The sequence below is a fragment of the Cervus elaphus genome, chromosome 5 (assembly GCF_910594005.1).
Source record: "Cervus elaphus chromosome 5, mCerEla1.1, whole genome shotgun sequence".
Taxonomy (NCBI): domain Eukaryota; kingdom Metazoa; phylum Chordata; class Mammalia; order Artiodactyla; family Cervidae; genus Cervus; species Cervus elaphus.
Window position 1 is genome coordinate 74,105,859 of NC_057819.1, and position 18,481 is coordinate 74,124,339.

The 18,481-nt window shown below is 39.1% G+C and overlaps 1 protein-coding gene across 3 annotated transcripts in view; it reads right to left on the reverse strand.

The window, feature by feature from the left end:
- CA10 (carbonic anhydrase 10) overlaps nt 1-18,481 on the reverse strand; it is an 821,067-nt gene that overhangs the window by 7,342 nt on the left and 795,244 nt on the right. For all 3 annotated transcript variants that reach the window (XM_043902702.1, XM_043902703.1, XM_043902704.1), the window contains one exon: nt 4,656-4,728. In XM_043902702.1, coding sequence (XP_043758637.1) covers nt 4,656-4,728 — 73 coding nt within the window. The remainder of the gene's footprint in view (nt 1-4,655; nt 4,729-18,481) is intronic.

Below are 18,481 nucleotides of genomic sequence, written 5' to 3' on the forward strand. Positions count from 1 at the left end.
TGAGGCCTGCTTAGTTTTATATCTCTTCACCAGAACATATTGAGTCCTCTCAGTATAGTGTAGTAGTATAGTCCTATATAGTATAGCCTTTAGTAGCATGTTGGCTTCCAAAATTCACAGTCCTTTTGGCAATATTCTCCTGTTTCCTCCTTTTATGGATTACTGGCATTGATTTTCTCAACTGGCTCAGCAGAATGATTTTGCACAGTTCCTTCTTTCTTCCTAGTCATCTAATGTATGTTCAAATCAGGCAAATGGACAGTTTGCCTACTGGCTGCCATTTTGTGCTGAATTTACCCCATGATTCCATGCTAACTCCTGCCTCTTTACACCTCTTGAACCAGTTGATGAGACAGATATGTAAGAGCCTCTTCCAGGGTAGAATTTTAAAACGTCTTTAGAAATTATTTGCAATGTTAAATCATGGGGATCTGAGCTGTTCTTTAAAAAATGAGGATATGTCTCTCTCTTCTCTATTTATTCTCTGCCATGATCTCACCCAGGTTTAAATGCTATCTTGATCCAAGTGACTTCCACATTTATATCTGTAGTTATCTCTCCTGAAACCCACACTCATATATACAGCTGCCTACTCTATACTTTTTTGAGGCCCATCTCGAGCTTAATATATTTGAAACTTCTGACTCCCTTCTCACCCATGAATGTGTTTCAACCAAGCAAATGGAGTGATCCTTTCACTAGATCATGTCACTCTCCACTGAGAGTCTTAGATTGACTTTTCATTATGAAACATCTCCAAAGGAAAGACTAATGCAGAAGATTGACCCCATCTAGTACTAATCTCTATGTCTCCTCTGGTTTCAGTATGTGCCCAATAATGGTGATGTCACTGTCTTCCTTTGAATGACAGTGATTTCCACCAGCAGTCCCATGCCAAAGGAGAAACAATAGTTGCAGGGGGCTTAGGATGGTATGAGTCTGACATTTCAAATTGCCCACAAGTTCTGTGCTTAGTTTATGACCCTTCCAAAGTGGAAACATTGGCAAAAAACAAAGAGAAGTCTCTTCAGACTGAACTAAAATTGGGATTAAGAGAAAAACAAGCTGAGAAGCTTCATGTAATGTGAGAGTATTAGCAATACAACTAGTTTTAAGACCTCAGAGCTAAGCTTTCCTTGCCCTTTAGGGAGGAAGACAATAGGAAATAAAGAGCCTAGGAACATCCCTGGGAGGACCTATGCTAAAATCCTTGCTATCCCACTATGGATGAGTAAACTATTGTTCAGGAAATGTTCATTCCCTTCCTAGCTCCAAATCCATGGGAGCATTTTGATGTTGGGCTTGGCCATGTGACTTGCTTTGAACAGTGAACAGTAGATAGAAGTGACAGTGTGTAAATTTCAAGACTAGGCCTTAAGCACCATCATGCATTTCTGATCCCCACCTTGAGAAGTACTTGATCTTTGACCAAAATAAATAAATAAATAAATAAGCCAAAGCCATGTTATCTGACCTTATCTGACCTGAAGATTTACAGAGTCACTCCAACCAACCCACAGATGCAGCAGTGAGAAATCAATGCCTATTGTTGAATGCTTGTTCATTACGCAGAATTTGCTGACTGATAGAGCCACTCATTAAATATATATCATTGACAGAGGGCTTCACTTCTTAGAACTTTGCTTTCCTCATCTGTAAACTGGGGTAACTATTAATACCTATTTTGGGAATAGGAATATGTGAGCACCAGGTGAGATGCTACATGTGAAGCTCTAGCAGAGAGCCTGGAGTATGGAAAATGCTTAGCTAGTATTATTTCCATGTTCCTGATGCTGAAGCAGTTAGCAGAGTGTGTACACATGAGTGAGTGTGGCAGATTGAAGCTATACTGGAGTCTAATTCTGGGTAGCAGCAGAAGAATGGGTTGGTCAGGGGCCAAGGTCAGGTGTTCCTGGGTATTGTGGTTGCATAGTAGCTGGGGAGATTCATTCCTTTCTTGCTTGCTTAAAAGCATGAAAGCAGAGGTACCTGGTAGGTGCCCCTGAGCAGGAGGTATTGTGTACCAGAGTTCATGGGAAAATGCCAGCTTGACCTGCTGTCTCCTGCAGAGCCCCTGGAGGGACTTCTCAGGCTTATGTTTCCCACCCATTGGCTGTGTCCTCACATGACTCCTGTTTCAGAAACGTCCTTGTTGCTCCCTTGTTTGGCAAAATTTCCACAGGCTGGCTGCCTCTAGGTGATTAGCTAGAAAGAAGAGTGTTGGCACTTTCCTGCTGAGAAAATTCATCCCTTTCAGCCACATGTCCTAGGTACTGCAGTGTCTAGGTCATTCTCACTTGTCCATGCAGAGGAAGAGCTGATGAAGGCAAACTTCCTGTCTTTGAACTCTTCAGAGGCCTTTAAGTCCCCCTCCTTGCATTTGTGTATGCTATTTGGAATGTCCTTCATTCTCTTCTTCCCTCCTTCTTTCCTTTCTTTTCCTCTCCTTCTTTCTCTGCCTCCCTCTTTTCCTCCCTCCCCCTTCCTCTCCTTTCTTTCCTCTATTCCTCCCTCCTTTTCTTTCCTTCTGTCTTTCCTCACCAAATGGTTGTTCATCTATTTAGCACTTATTTGAATAGCAATCCCTATTTAAAACTCTTCCATGAATTTTAGGCAGATTTTCTATGATCCCCAAGTGTATTTTCAATACACTGTGCTTATTATGCAAATCTTTAAGAAACACCATTATGTGTCTGGCTACCTGACTAGAAAGTGAGAGACTCATAGATGGGAAATATGTTCTATTGATCTCTCTGTTCACTGGCCCTCAGGATGATTTAATATTTGTAACATGAGTGAGTGAACAGATAAATGAAGGTAGTTGGTCTTAACATTGCTATCCACTTGAGTTATTGTCTAAGGCTGTCTTTCTCACTTCCTATAGACTCAATGGAGGTGAATCAGCAGGAACACCTCACTTGAAGTAGATGAAGTTGAAGTTCCCCTCATTGCCTTTATGGCTATGAAGTAGCCATAAAACTACTGTTCATCGCTGTTTCCAATAAAATCTGTCACCCTGGTTTTCCAGCCCCTATTTTCAACAGAATTGATACTCGTTCATGTGAAAGGCCACCTTCCCATAGCACAAACCCATATGACTGGCTTTATCTTTAGAAGCAGCCACATCACTTAATATTAATCAGCCTAGAGCTGTGAGATGGAGTGGGGTGCAAAGTTTGACTAAAGGTTGACTGCAGCTGGAAGTCTCTTAGATCGTGTGTTGGGGTTTAAAGTGTAATTTGATGGTTGTCCATGGTCTCTAAACTGCAAATTCAAGATTATTTGAAAGCATTTTATTTAACTTTATACTCCTTTAATAAAAAAGTTAAAAAACTAATAATCTTTATGAGCAGTTATAAAATGTATTTTCAACCCAACACAGAAATGTCTCCCTTTGCTGAGCAATCTAAGTTTGAGCTTAAAAGATGTTATAGGTAATTATGAGGAAGAGTAAGATGGTTTTGGAGATAATTCTTCTAGCTGATTCTCCAGGTTCATTTATTACCCCCCCCCCACCATCCCCAAACTCTTCATATGGCAGTGCTGTGTGTGGAGGGCTGGTGTCTGGCCCATCTTTATATCCCAAGAGCCTTACTTGGTGCTGTCATGAGGCAGGCATGAAAGAAATGCTTGCTGAATTGATGAATAATTGAACAAGAGAAGGGTTCTCCACACTCTTCCTCCAGTAGTCCTAGGTGAGATCTGTAAGGCATTCACTTTGTCTTTCCACATCACCATCCGTAGCAGTGTCCTCCACCAAGTGAGGACATGCCAAAGGGATGTGGGGTGTTGGAATGTTTGTGTACTGAATTTTACTTTTGCAAAACCATATTCAAAATCCTAGATTTAGAAGGACCTTAGAAACTGAATTTCAACTTCTTTACAAAGGAGGAAACAAAGTGAGGAAGCTCCTTGCTTAAGGACAAAATCCCACTTTCTTATTCACTTCTAATTAATTAAATTTTTTCCTATTATTTTCTTTAATCCCTTGGTGTATACTATTTCCATAACTCTTGCCAAGTCCTGCAACCTCTGGAATTGCTGCAGAAGACAGTGGCATCCTTTCCACTCTACTCATTTCAACTTTGCACCATTATCTCTTTTCTGCTTACAGATTCAGGGAATAATACACTCTAGAAACTCAAGGAAATTGGGCTAAATTCTATAGCTCATTGTGTCACACATGGAAATGAAGAAAAATGCCACCTTGTCTCACCTGAAAGGGAGACCCAGTGACACAGAGGGGAGATGTGGTCCAGCTGAGGGCCTTGGAATGTGTTGAAGTTGGATCAAACCACCTGGTGAATGCTTTCTCAATCACATAATTGGCAAAGCCCCAAATGTGGCCAGCGGATATGGTGGAGGCTGTCAGCTAGTAGAGTCTCCCAGCTCATTACTAATCCATAGGCTAATGATGACCATCATCATAATAATCATTATTGCTTTAGACAGGCATGGGTGAAAAAGGAACTCTGGGGGTTTCTGCTTGAAATGAGTTGTTTCTTAGCCAACCCTGACTCTCCAGGGTGATTTTCTACAGAATTGAATGATCACGAAGCTGAAAGAGGTCCTTGGAGATCATTAGTTCTGGCGTTCTGCCTTCAAATAGGACTAACCTTTACAGAATAGTTGCTATATAGAAAATTCTAACTTACTTTTATATGTTATTCTTGTGATAGTATCTCTGTTGAGCATTCGATTAAGAAATGGGTTCGATGAATCAGAAACCTGGAGGAGGGGAAAGAAAATATTAATAAAAGGTAGGGAGAAGTTAACAAAGTGCTTTGGTGGAAAAGGAGGAAGGGTGAGGAAAAACACATTGTGCACACATAGACATGGGAGAACTAGTCATTCTTAGGGAAGCATTTCAGGGTAGGTGAAAGTGAGAGTATGGAGGAAGGATGGGAGGTAAAGATAGAGAGGTAGGCAGGAGCTAGCTCATGCCAGGCGTTGAATGCCATATTAAGGCATTTACAGTTTATTTTCTAGGAATAGGGAACCATCAGGGGGTTTTAAGTAGCAAGTAGGGAGTGACATATTAGGAAGGGGATAGTTATCCAAGTACAGAGAGAAAGAGAAAGAGTGCCCAGAGTATTTGTGCTGATGTAACCCATGAAAGGAGAATCAAAAATAGATTGTCTTGTTAGGTAAGGAATCTGTCATGTCCTTTAATTGAGTGCCTTGGTTTCCTGGTACCTGGTGAGTCTGGGCAGAGCTAACATTAAGACTAGACCCTTCTGAGTTGATTGAAAATAATTGAAAAATGTCCAAAGTGCACACAATGTGTGGGCTCTAGTGTGTTGACTATGTGGGTAAGAGGATAAAATATTTACTTGGTATATATGCACTTAAATAGGAAGTTAATGGTGTGTGACTGAGCAGCAATCATAGCCAAATCTCTGTTCTCTCTGGTTATAGCAAATGTGGGGGATTAGGAGGGGACAGAGATAAGTGAAACCCACAGATAAACACATCTCTTATTTTAACAAACAATTCCAACCCTTTTATGACTCAGATTTTGGCTCATTGACATCTCAAGGGTTCAGCTGACCTAGTTATGGGGCTTCTCAATTTCTGTTACTGCTTACCTTGCAGGGAACTGTGAAGGGCAGGTAGAAAGATCAGAAGGAGGGGAAGAGTGCCAGAGGCTTTGTTCATGTCATTTCTAGGTATCAGTGCCCAGAAAAGTCTGGCCTGTGTCCCATGCACAATCAGTTTGGGAATGAGTGAATGGCAAGTCACAGTTTGGATGATTCACTGTGGAGCATCTGGGAGTTGATTATGTTGGACAAAGATAGAAATTCTAAAAAAAAAAAAAAAAAAGATAGAAATTCTGTAGCTTATTTTGAGATTCAGCCTGAAAACTTCAGGTTTGCTCAGGGAAAGAGTGGAAGCATCCCTAAGGGCCAAATTGTCCTGAGAAGATGCAGGAGCTAGGGACAATCCTTTTACTGATCTCAGGATCTGGGGCATAAGTTCTTCTCAATAACTCACAGGGAAACAATCAGGACCTGTGTCAGTAATCTAGTGAAATGAGTGTTTCTACAGAAGCCTGAGAATATTCCAGTAGTTTTCAGTTAGAAGGCTCTCTTCTGGCAAATCAATCACCTTGTCAGCTGTAATGTGCCCACATTGCCAGGATGACATTCACTGACTCGGAAACTTTGAGCAAAGTGAGGCGGTGTCAGTGGCTGAGGCTGAGGCACTCACCAAAGGTCAAGAGATGTTGGGCAGCCCATGTTGGTCATGAGAGTTACTCACAGAAGGCCTGGCATTGGGAAAGTTACAGATGTGAGCCCTTGGATATGCATTGCATAATATTGTGAAATGCCTTCAGGGTGCATAAGAGGAAGCATTCCCAGGTTGAACACAACAAGAAGTTATCAATGTCATAATTGGGGTTGGTTCAGGAATATAAGTCTTTGCCCTATGTTTGTGGGCAGCATGGGAATGTGGAGGGAAAGTTTTAAATGCTGTTTTCTCTTTTCTCCCTTCCAGCTCTACATGAACAAGGTCATTTGTGTCAATATTAAAGTCAAGCAAGACCTGGGTTCCTTTCCTGAATGTACTATTACGAGCTACATGAATGGGGATGTAATGTCAAAAATTCCCTGTACCATTTTCCTCATTTTCCTTAGGGAAACCCCACAGGTTTATTATTAGAATTAAATGACAAAATATGTATGTAAAGTAGATGTCTCAGTGCCTCACATTTAGTAATCTATTATTTTTTATAACAGGGTCTGTGATGATGCCAAGAGGTATAGAGCAGGGATTGGAAGGATCTGTCTGAACCAAGGCAAATTTCCTTTGGGAAGTTTTATTAGGGATTCAGTTCAGTCACTCAGTCATGTCTGACTCTTTGCGACCCCATGAATCACAGCACGCCAGGCCTCCCTATCTATCACCAACTCCCGGAGTCTACCCAAACACATGTCCATCGAGTCAGCGATGCCACCCAGCCATCCCATCCTCTGTCATCCCCTTCTCCTCCTGCCCCAAATCCTTCACAGCATTAAGGTCTTTTTCAATGAGTCAACTCTTTGCATGAGGTAAGAAAGCCTAAAATCATACTTACCTGGTCAAAAGCCTTTTTCTATATTTGCCAGTGACAACCTAAAGGAGGTGGGACTGGTGGTCAGTGGCAGCAGTATGTCCAGGGTTCAGCTCTCCTGGGACCACAAAAAGGCTTAATCTGACCCGGGTGAGGGAAGGAAGTTAGGAGACTGTGTGACCAGAGAGAGCAAAGTGCCTGTTGTAAAAGGTGATGCTCATGAGGAGGGAGGGGGTGTGGTGTCTGGGGCTGCCCCTGTGCCCATTCTGTGTGATGAAAATGTCTTCATGAGAGCTGTGTTAAAACTCCCTAGTGCCAAATGCTGAATTTCTGTTGACTGTCATCAGATTTGAACTTCTGATTAGGGCACTTCCTCTAATGGTCTGGCTAAAACTTTCCAAGGAGCCAGCACAATGACTGCCAAACTTCTAGTGCCACACTGCACCACCCCCTTTTGGAAAGACAGTTTTTTGTTTGTTTTTTTTTAAGAAATTAGAAATGTTTATTGTTTAAAACAAATATTAAAACAGCAAAAGCTAATTGATGGAAAAACTTGTATCTGAAAGTGAGTGTTTCCCATTTTAGGTTTTGTTTTCATAATAACTTGTATATATACTTAATATTGGCTAAATGACAGAATGATCTTGGTTCGTTTCCAAGGCAAACCATTCAATATCACGGTAATCTAAGTCTATGCCCTGACCAATAATGCTGAAGAAGCTGAAGTTGAACAGTTCTATGAAGACCTACAAGACCTTCTAGAATTAACACCCCAAAACGATATCCTTTTCATTATAGGGGACTGGAATGCAAAAGGAGGAAGTCAAGAAACAACTGGAGTAACAGGCAAATTTGGCCTTGGAGTACAGAATGAAGCAAGGCTATGGTTTTTCAAATGGTCATGTATGGATGTGAGAGTTGGACTGTGGAGAAAGCTGAGTGCTGAAAAATTGATGCTTTTTGAACTGTGGTGTTGGAGAAGACTCTTGAGAGTCCCTTGGACTGCAAGGACATCCAACCAGTCTATCCTAAAGGTGATCAGTCCTGGGTGTTCATTGGAAGGACTCATGCTGAAGCTGAAACTCCAATACTTTGGCCACCTCATGCGAAGAGTTGATTCATTGGAAAAGACCCTGATGCTGGGAGGGATTGGGGGTAGGAGGAGAAGGGGACGACAGAGGATGAGATGGCTGGATGACATCACCGACTCGACGGGCATGAGTTTGAGTAAACTCCGGGAGTTGGTGATGGACAGAGAGGCCTGGCCTGCTGCGATTCATGGGGTCGCAGAGAGTCGGACACAACTGAGCGACTGAACTGACTGACTGACTGACTGACAGAATGAAGCAGGGTAAAGGCTAATAGAGTTCTGCCAAGAGAATGCAAGGGTCATGGCAAACACCCTATTCCAACAATGTAGAGAAGACTTTACACACAGACATCACCAGATGGTCGACACTGAAATCAGATTGCTTATACTCTTTGCAGCCAAAGATGGAGAAGCTCTATACAGTCAGCAAAAACAAGACCGGGAGTTGACTGTGGTTCAGATCATGAACTCCTTATTGCCAAATTCAGAATTAAATTGAAGAAAGTGGAGAAAACCACTAGACCATTCAGGTATGACCTAAATCAAATCCCTTATGACTACATAGTGGAAGTGAGAAACAGATTTAAGGGACTAAATCTGATAGACAGAGTGTCTGATGAACTACGGATGGAGGTTCCTGACATTGTACAGGAGACAGGAATCAAGACCATCCCCAAGAAAAAGAAATGTGAAAAAGCAAAATGGCTGTCTGAGGAGGCCTTAAAAATAGCTGTGAAAAGAAGGGACGTCAAAATCAAAGGCGGAAAGGAAAGATATACCCATTTGAATGCAGAGTTCCAAAGAAGAGCAAGAAGAGATAAGAAAGCCTTCCTCAGTGATCAATGCAAAGAAATAGAGGAAAGCAATAGAATGGGAAAGACTATAGATCTCTTAAAGAAAAGTAAAGATACCAAGGGAACATTTCATGCAAAGATGGGCAAAATAAAGGACATAAATGGTATGGACCTAACAGAAGCAGAAGATATTAAGAAGAGGTGGCAAGAATACACAGAAGAACTGTACCAAAAAAAAAAAAAAAAAAAAACATCTTCACAACCCAGATAATCATGATGGTGTGATCACTCACTTGGAGCCAGACATCCTGGAATGTGAATTCAAGTGGGCCTTAGAAAGTATCACTATGAACAAAGCTAGTGGAGGTGATGGAATTCCAGTTGAGCTATGTCAAATCCTGAAAGATGATGCTGTGAAAGTGCTGCATGCAATATGCCAGCAAATCTGGAAAACTCAGCAGTAGCCACAGGACTGGAAAAGGTCAGTTTTCATTCCAATCCCAAAGAAAGATAATGCCAAAGAATGCTCAAAAAACCGCACAATGGCACTCATTTCACACACTAGTGAAGTAATACTTAAAATTCTCCAAGTCAGGCTTCAGTAATACGTGAACCATGAACTTCCAGATATTCAAGCTGGTTTTAGAAAAGGCAGAGGAACCAGAGAGTAAATTGCTAACATCTGCTGGATCATTGAAAAAGCAAGAGAGTTTTAGAAAAAAACATCTATTTCTGCTTTATTTACTATGCCAAAGCCTTTGACTGTGTGGATCACAATAAACTGTGGTAATTCTGAAAGAGATGGGAATACCAGACCACCTGACCTGCCTCTTGAGAAACCTATATGCAGGTCAGGAAGCAACAGTTAGAACTGGACATAGAACAACTGACTGGTTCCAAATAGGAAAAGGAGTATGCCAAGGCTCTATATTGTCACCCTGCTTATTTAACTTCTATGCAGAGTACATCATGAGAAACGCTGGGCTGGAGGAAGCACAAGCTGGAATCAAGATTGCAGGGAGAAATATCAATAATCTTAGATATGCAGATGACACCACCCTTATGGCAGAAAGTGAAGTAGAACTAAAGAGCCTTTTGATGAAAGTGAAGGAGGAGAGTGAAAATGTTGGCTTAAAGCTCAACAGTCAGAAAACTAAGATAATGGCATCCAGTCCCATCACTTCATGGCAAATAGATGGGGAAACAGTGGCTGACTTTATTTTTCTGTGCTCCAAAATCTCTGCAGATGGCAATTGCAGCCATTAAAAGATGCTTACTCCTTGGAAGGAAAGTTATGACCAACCTAGACAGCATATTAAAAAGCAGAGAGATTACTTTGCCAACAAAGGTCCATCTAGTCAAAGCTACAGTTTTTCCAGTTGTAATGTATGGATGTGAGAGTTGGACTATAAAGAAAGCTTAGCACCAAATAATTGATGTTTTTAAACTGTGGTGTTGGAGAAGACTCTTGAGTGTCCCTTGGACTGCAAGCAGATCCAATCATTCCATCCTAAAGAGATCAGTCCTGGGTGTTCATTGGAAGGACTGATGTTGAAGCTGAATCTCCAATACTTTGGCCACCTGATTCGAAGAGCTGACTCATTTGAAGAGACCCTGATACAGGGAACGATTGAGGGCAGGAGGAGAAGGGGATGACAGAGGATTAGATGGTTGGATGGCATCACCGACTCGATGGACATGGGTTTGGGTGAACTCTGGGAGTTGGTGATGGACAGGGACACCTGGCATACTACTGTTCATGGGATCTCAAAGAGTTTGACACGACTGAGCGACTGAACTGAACTGAACTGAACTGAAATATTGTCATTGAATTCAGGCTACAGATGGAGGTTGAAAAACAGTGAGGTAACTGTTAGTAGAGACTTAAAAAAAAATGGTTAACCAAGTTATGACAGAGAACATTTGGCAAAATTTTAATTTACAGGAACTTGGAGAGCAGACCCTTTGTCATACCTCTAAAAGCTCTAAGCTAAATATAAGAGTTCTCAGCAAGACAAATAGGCTGCTAATAATCCTAAGGACATTGTTTTTTGTTTTTTCCCCCTATAGGAGAGTGCTGCAACCAGAGTACAGAAAGCCGTGTCCTGGGGGGGAAAAAAAGGATGCAATTCACTACTTCAGAAGTAGTGAATTTTAGGACTTATATAGAGTAGATATACATCAGATTCAAAGAAAAGTTATGAAGTTTTAAAGTTCATTATGCCAATAAAAATACCTCCTTGGACAAAAAGAATTGCAGTCGTTCAAAAAGACGTAAGATTTCTGAACTTCTAACATTCTATGGATAGAAATCAGAATGAGAATAACAGATATTTCTTACCCAAAGAGGTGAAAACCCTAGAGGTAGAGCCGAGGGATTCAGAGGATTGTGAACAAGTTAATTATCTCAAGGAGCAGAAATGAAATCTAATCAAAGAATAGCCCCAGGCCCAGAGTAGGAGGACATTTTTAAAATTAATTTTTATTGGAGTATATCTGTTTTACAATATTGTGTTAGTTTCTACTGCATAAAAAAGTGAAGCAGCTATACATATGCATATATCCCCTCTTTTTTGGATTTCCTTCCCATTTAGGTCACAACAGAGCACTCACTAAGTAGTATTCCCTGAGCTATACAGCAGGTCTTCATTAGTTATCTATTTTCTATATAGTAACAATAGTGTGTATATGTCGATTCCAATTTCTCAAATCATCCAACCCCTCCTTCTCACCTTTGTGTCCATGTATTTGTATGCTATATCTGTGTCTCTATTTCTGTTTTGCAAATAAAGATCATGTATACCATTTTTCTCAGAGAAGGCAATGACACCCCACTCCAGTACTCTCGCCTGGAAAATCCCATGGACGGAAGAGCCTGGTAGGCTGCAGTCCATGGGGTCGCAAAGAGTCAGACATGACTGAGTGACTTCACTTTCACTTTTCATTTTTTATGCATTGGAGAAGGAAATGGCAACCCACTACAGTGTTGTTGCCTGGAGAATCCCAGGGATGGGGTCGCAGAGAGTCGGACACGACTGAAGTGACTTAGCAGCAGTAGCATACCATTTTTCTAGATATCACATATATGTGTTAATACCTGATATTTGGTTTCTCTCTTTCTGACTTACTTTACTCTGTATGATAGTCTATAGGTCCATTATCTAGATGGTAATCTCCAGATCCATTATCTATGTCCACTATCTAGGTATGATGGTATCTACAAATGATCCAGTATTCTTCATTTTTATGGCTATGTAATATCCCATTGTATATATATACAAATTATACACACCCACACACACACACACACACAGAGATTATATATATCTATATATCTCACATACTCTTTATCGATTCCTCTGCTGATGGATATTTAGATTGATTTTATGTCATGGCTATTCTAAATAGTGTTATGATGAACATTGGGGTGCATGTGTCCTTTTGAATTATGGATTTGTCTGAGTATAAGACCAGTAGTAGTGTTGCTAGGTCATATGGTAGTTTTATGTTTAGTTTTTTTTTTTTTTTTTTTTTTTCATTTATTTTTATTAGTTGGAGGCTAATTACTTTACAATATTGTAGCGGGTTTTGTCATACATTGACATGAATCAGCCATGGATTTACATGTATTCCCCATCCCGATCCCCCCTCCCACCTCCGTCTCTACCCAATCCCTCTGGGTCTTCGCAGTGCACCAGGCCCGAGCTCTTGTCTCATGCATTCAACCTGGGCTGGTGATCTGTTTCACTATAGATAATATACATGTTTCGATGCTGTTCTTTCGAAACATCCCACCCTCGCCTTCTCCCACAGAGTCCAAAAGTCTGTTCTGTACATCAGCTGCAGTACATATACTCCATGGAATATTACTCAGCCATTAAAAAGAATTCATTTGAATTAGTTCTAATGAGATGGATGAAACTGGAGCCCATTATACAGAGTGAAGTGCACCAGAAAGATAAAGAATATTTTTAGTTTTTTAAGGAACCTCCATATGGTTTTCCATGGTGGCTGTATCAATTTACATTTGCACCAACAGTACAGAAGGGTTTACTTTTCTCCACATTCTCTCCAGCATTTATTGTTTGCATAATTTTTTAAAATTTAATTTTAATTGGAGGATAATTGTTTTACAATGTGTTTTTTTGTAGATTTTTAAAATTATAGGCTGGCTGGTGTGAGGTAATACATATTGTAGTTTTGATTTACATTTATCTAGGAATTAGTGATGCTAAGCCTCTTTTCATGGCTTTGTTGGCCATCTATATGTATTTTTTGGATAAATATATGTTTAGGTCTTCAGCTCAATTTTTGATTGAGGTTTTTTTTATATTGAATGTATAAATTATATTTTAGAGATTAATCTTTTGTCAGTTGTTCCATTTGAAAATATTTTCTCCAATTCTGAAAGTTGTATTTTCATCTCATTTATGGTTTCCTTTGCTATGCAAAAGCTTTTAAGTTTCATCAGGTTCCATTTGTTAATTTTTGTTTTATTTTTATTACTCTAGAAGGTGGCTCAAAAAAGATCCTCCTGTAATTTATGTCATAGAGTATTCTGCCTATGTTTTCCTCCAAGAATTTATATGATCCTACCTTACCTTTAGGTCTTTAAATCATTTTGAGTTTATTTTTGTACATGGTGGTAGAGTGTTCTGATTTTATTGTTTTACATGTAACTGTCCAGTTCTCCCAGCACCATTTCTTAAGAGGCTATCTTTTCTCTATTGTGTATTCTTGTCTCGTTTGCCAAAGATAAGGTGTGTGACAGGGTTCATAGGTGTGTGAGTTTATCTCTGGTTTTCTTACCCTCTTCTACTGATCTGCATTTCTGTTTTTTTGTGCCAGTACCTTATTGTCTTAATGACTGTACCTTTGTCTATAATCTGAAATCAGGGAGCCTCATTGTCCAGTTCTGTCTTTCTTTCTCAAGATTGATTTGGCTTTTCAGGATCTTTTGTGTTTCCATACAAATTGTATAATTTTCTGTTCTAAGTTTTGTGAAAAATGCCATCAGTGATTTGATGGGGATTGCATTGAATCTGTAGATTGCTTTGGGTAATATAGTCATTTTCACAATATTGATTATTTGAGTCCAAGAACATGACATATCTTTCCATCTGTTTTTGTCATCTTAGATTTTTTTTTTTAAATCACTATCTTATAGTTTTCTGCACATAGATCTTTTGCCCCCTTAGGGAGGTTTATTCCTAGATATTTTATTATTTTTGTTGCAATGGTAAATGAAATTATTTTCTTGATTTCTCTTTCTGATGGTACATTGTTGGCATATAGGGTTTCAGATTTCTGTGTATTAATTCTGTCTTTTATGGCTTTACTAAATTCATTGATTAGCTCTAGTAGTTTTCTGGTGGCATCTTTAGGATTTTCTATGAATAGTATCATGCCATCTGAAAACAATGACAGTTTTACTTTGTTTTTGTTTTGTTTTGTTTGGATTCCTTCTATTTCTTTTTCTTTTCTGATTGCTGTGACTAGTATACTTCCAAGACTATGTTGAATGGTGAGAGAGGACAATCCCTTGTCTGATTTCTGATCTTAGAGGAATGCTTTTAAATTTTCACAATTGAGGAGTTTGTTTGCAAGAGTTTTTTCATTATATAGCCTTTATTATGTTGAGATATGTTTCCTCTTTGTCCATTTTCTGAAAACTTTTTTTTTTTATTCTAAATGGGTGTTGAATTTTGCCAAAAGTTTTTTCTGCATCTATTGAGATGATCACATGACACATGGTTTTTATTTTTCAGTTTGTTAACATGTTTTAGCACATTATTGATTTGCATATACTGATGAATCCTTACATCCCTTGGATAAACCCTGTTTGATCATGATGTATAATCCTCTTAATGTATTGTTGGATTCAGATTGCTAGTATTTTGTTGAGGAATGGCACATCTATATTCATTGGTATTATTGGGCTGTTTTTTGGGATATCTGTCTGGTTTTGGTATCAGGGTGATAGTGGCCTTGTAGATTGAGTGTGGGAGTGTCCCTCTCTCTGCAATATTTTTGGAAGTGTTTGAGAACAATAGGCATTAACTCATCTCTAAATGCTTGATAGGATTCATCTGAAAAGCCATCTGGTTCTGGGCTTTTGTCTATTGAAAGATTTTGAATCAGAGTTTCATTTTTATTATTTGTGATTGGTCTGTTAATATTTTCTGTTTCTTTCTGGTTCAATATTGTAAGGTTGCAACTTTTACAGAATTTGTTAATTTCTTCTAGATCTCCCATTTTATTGGCATATAGTTGCTTGTAGTAGTCCCTTATGATCCTTTATATTTCTTCAGTGTCAGTTGTATTAATTTAATTGACCTAATTTTATTTAATAATCTCTCCTTTTTTCATTTATAGTTTTATTGATTTGAGTCCCTTTCCTTTTTTTCCCCCTTGGGGAATCTGGCTGAGGTTGATCAGTTTTTTAAAAAATCTTCTCAAACAATGAACTTTTAGTTTCATTGATCTTTGCTATTGTTTCCTTCATTTCTATTTCATTTACTTCTGCTCTGACCTTCATAACATTTTTTCTCCTACTAACTTTTTCTTCTTTCTCTAGTTGCTTTAGTTGGAAGGTTAGGTCGTTTATTTGAGATTATTCTTGAATCTTGAGGTAGGACTGCATTTCTTTTCACTTCCCTCTTAGAATTGCTTTTGCTTTTGCTGCATCATATAGGTTTCAGGTTGTTGTGTTTTCATTGTCATTTGTTTCTAAGTATTTTTAAATTTCTCTTTGATTTCTTCAATAGTCTTTTGGCTACTTAGTAGCATACTATTTAGTCTCCATGTGTTTGTGGTTTTTACTGTGTGTGTGTGTATGTTTTTTTTTTTTTTCCCCTGCAATTGAATCCTAATTTTATAGTGCTGTAGTTGGAAAAGATGGAGAAGGCAGTGGCACCCCACTCCAGTACTCTTGCCTGGAAAATCCCATGGACAGAGGAGCCTGGTGGGCTGCAGTCCATGGGTTCGCTAAGAATCGGACACGACTGAGCGACTTCACTGTCACTTTTCACTTTCATGCATTGGAGAAGGAAATGGCAACCCACTCCAGTGTTCTTGCCTGGAGAATCCCAGGGACAGCGGAGCCTGGTGGGCTGCCATCTATGGGGTCGCACAGCGTGGGACATGACTGAAGTGACTTAGCAGCAGCAGCAGCAGCAGCAGTTGGAAAACACACTTGATGCAATTTCAATTTTCTTAAATTTAGCAACATTTGATTTGTTACTTTATATATGACCTATCCTGGAGAATGTTTTGCGTGCCCTTGAGAAAAAAAGTGTATTCTGCTGCTTTTAGATGTAATGTCATAAAAATATCAATTAAGTCTCTGTTTTAACCTGTCATTTAACGCCTTTGTTTTCTTATTAACTTTTTTGTCTGGATGATTAGCCCATTGGTGTACTTAGTATGTTTAAGTACCTCACTATCATTGTGTTACTATGGATTTCCCTTTTTTTATGGCTGTTAGCACTTGCTTTATGTATTTGGGTGCTCCTATATTAGGTGCATAAATATTTACAATTGTTATATCTTCTACATGGGTTGATCTCGTGATCATTATGTAGTGCCCTTCCTTATCTCTTGTAACAGTTGTTAAAGTCTTTTTTTTTTTTTTTTCTGATATGAGTTCTTGTATTCCTGCTCTCTTTTTATTTACATTTGCATGGAATATATTTTTTCTTCTCCTAATTTTCTGTCTGTATGTGTCCCTAGGTCTAAAGAGGACTTCTTGTGGACAGTACATATAGTCTTTTTAGAATCCATTCAGCCATCTTTGTCTTTTTGCTGACACATTTAATCCATTTATATTTAAGGTAATTATCAATATGTATGTTTCTCTTACCATTTACTTAACTGTGTTGGGTTTTTGTTGTTGTTGTTGCTGTTTTGTTTTTTTAAGTTATTTTTTTTCTTTTATTGTGTTTAGCATCTAGCAAAGATTTTTCAGCAATTTTTATAAAGCTAGTTTGTTCGTACTGAATTCTCTTAGCTTTCACTTATCTGTGAAGCTTTTGATTTCCCTTTTGAATATGAATGAGACCCTTGCTAGATAGAATAATTTTTGTTGTAGGTTTCCCCCTTTCATTACTTTAAATATATCCTGCCACTCCCTTCTGGGCTGCAGAGTTTCTGCTGAAACATCAGCTGATATCTTAGGATTCCCTGATATATTATTTCTTGTTTTTCCCTTAATGCTTTTATTATTTTTCTTTTAATTTTTGTTAGTTTGATTAATATATATCTTGGTGTGTTTCTTCTTGGGTTGTATCCTGTATGAGATTCTCTTTGCCTACCAGATTTGGGTGACTATTTCTTTTCCCACGTTAGGGAAGTTTTCAACTATAAATCTTTTGAAATATTTTCTAGGAAATTTTCTCCATCTCTTTTTCTTCTGAGACTCCTATTGTGTATTTAGCATTGTCACAGAGGTCTCTGAGACTGTCTTCATTTCTTTTCATTCTTTTTTCTTTATTCTGCTTTGCAGAAGTTATTTCCACCTTTCTATCTTCTTTGTCACTTATCCTTTCTTCTGCCTCAGTTATTCTGCTATTGATTCATTCTAGAGTGTTTTTATTTCCAGCTATTGGGTTGTTCATTACTGTTTATTTTTCAGTTCATCTAAGTCTTTGTTAAACACTTTATCTATCTTCTGTCCATGCCTACAAGTTTATTTCTGAGAATTGGGTCATCTTTACTATCACTACTCTGAATTATTTTTCAGATAGGTTGCCTATTTCCTCTTCACTTATTTGATCTTGTGTTTTTACCAGTTTCACCATATTTATTATTCTTCTTATTGTGTCTAACCTACTGTCTTTGAAGTCTCCTTTCTGCAGGTTGTAGAGCCATTGCTCCTCTTGCTTATGGTATCTGCCCCCAGTGGATAAGGTTGGCCCAATGGCTTGTGTAGGTTTCCATTTGGGAAGGACCGGTGCCTGTGCTCTGGTGGGTAGAGCTGAGTCTCATCCCTCTGATGGGCAGGCCCACATCATGTGGTGTGTTTTGGTATATCTGTGTGGTTAGCACTTTAGACAGCCGGTCTGTTAATAGATGGGTTTGTGTTCCAGTTATGCTTGTTTTTTAGCATGATGTATTAAGCACCTTGGAGTCAAGGTGGAGACTTTCTGATGAGATTTTGCCAATCAGTATTCCTTGGGTCTCAGAATTCTCTGAGATTTCCCAGGTGGTGCAGTGGTAAAGAATATGCTTGATAACATCATTGGCTCAATGGACATGAATTTGAGAAAACTCTGCAAGATAATGAAAGACAGAGGAGCCTAGGGTGTTGCAGTCCATGGGGTTGCAAAGAGCTAGACATGATTTAGTGACTGAACAACAACAAGAAGGAATTCCCCAGTGGTCCAATGTCCTGGCCTTGGCACTCCCACTTCAGAGGCTCAGGCCTAACCCCTGGTTAGGGAACCATGATCCTGCAAGCCACACAGTGCAATGAAAAAAGGGTCAGGAAAGAAAATAAACAGATAAACAAAACCCAAGACAAATAGCAAAGACAAAAACAAAGAA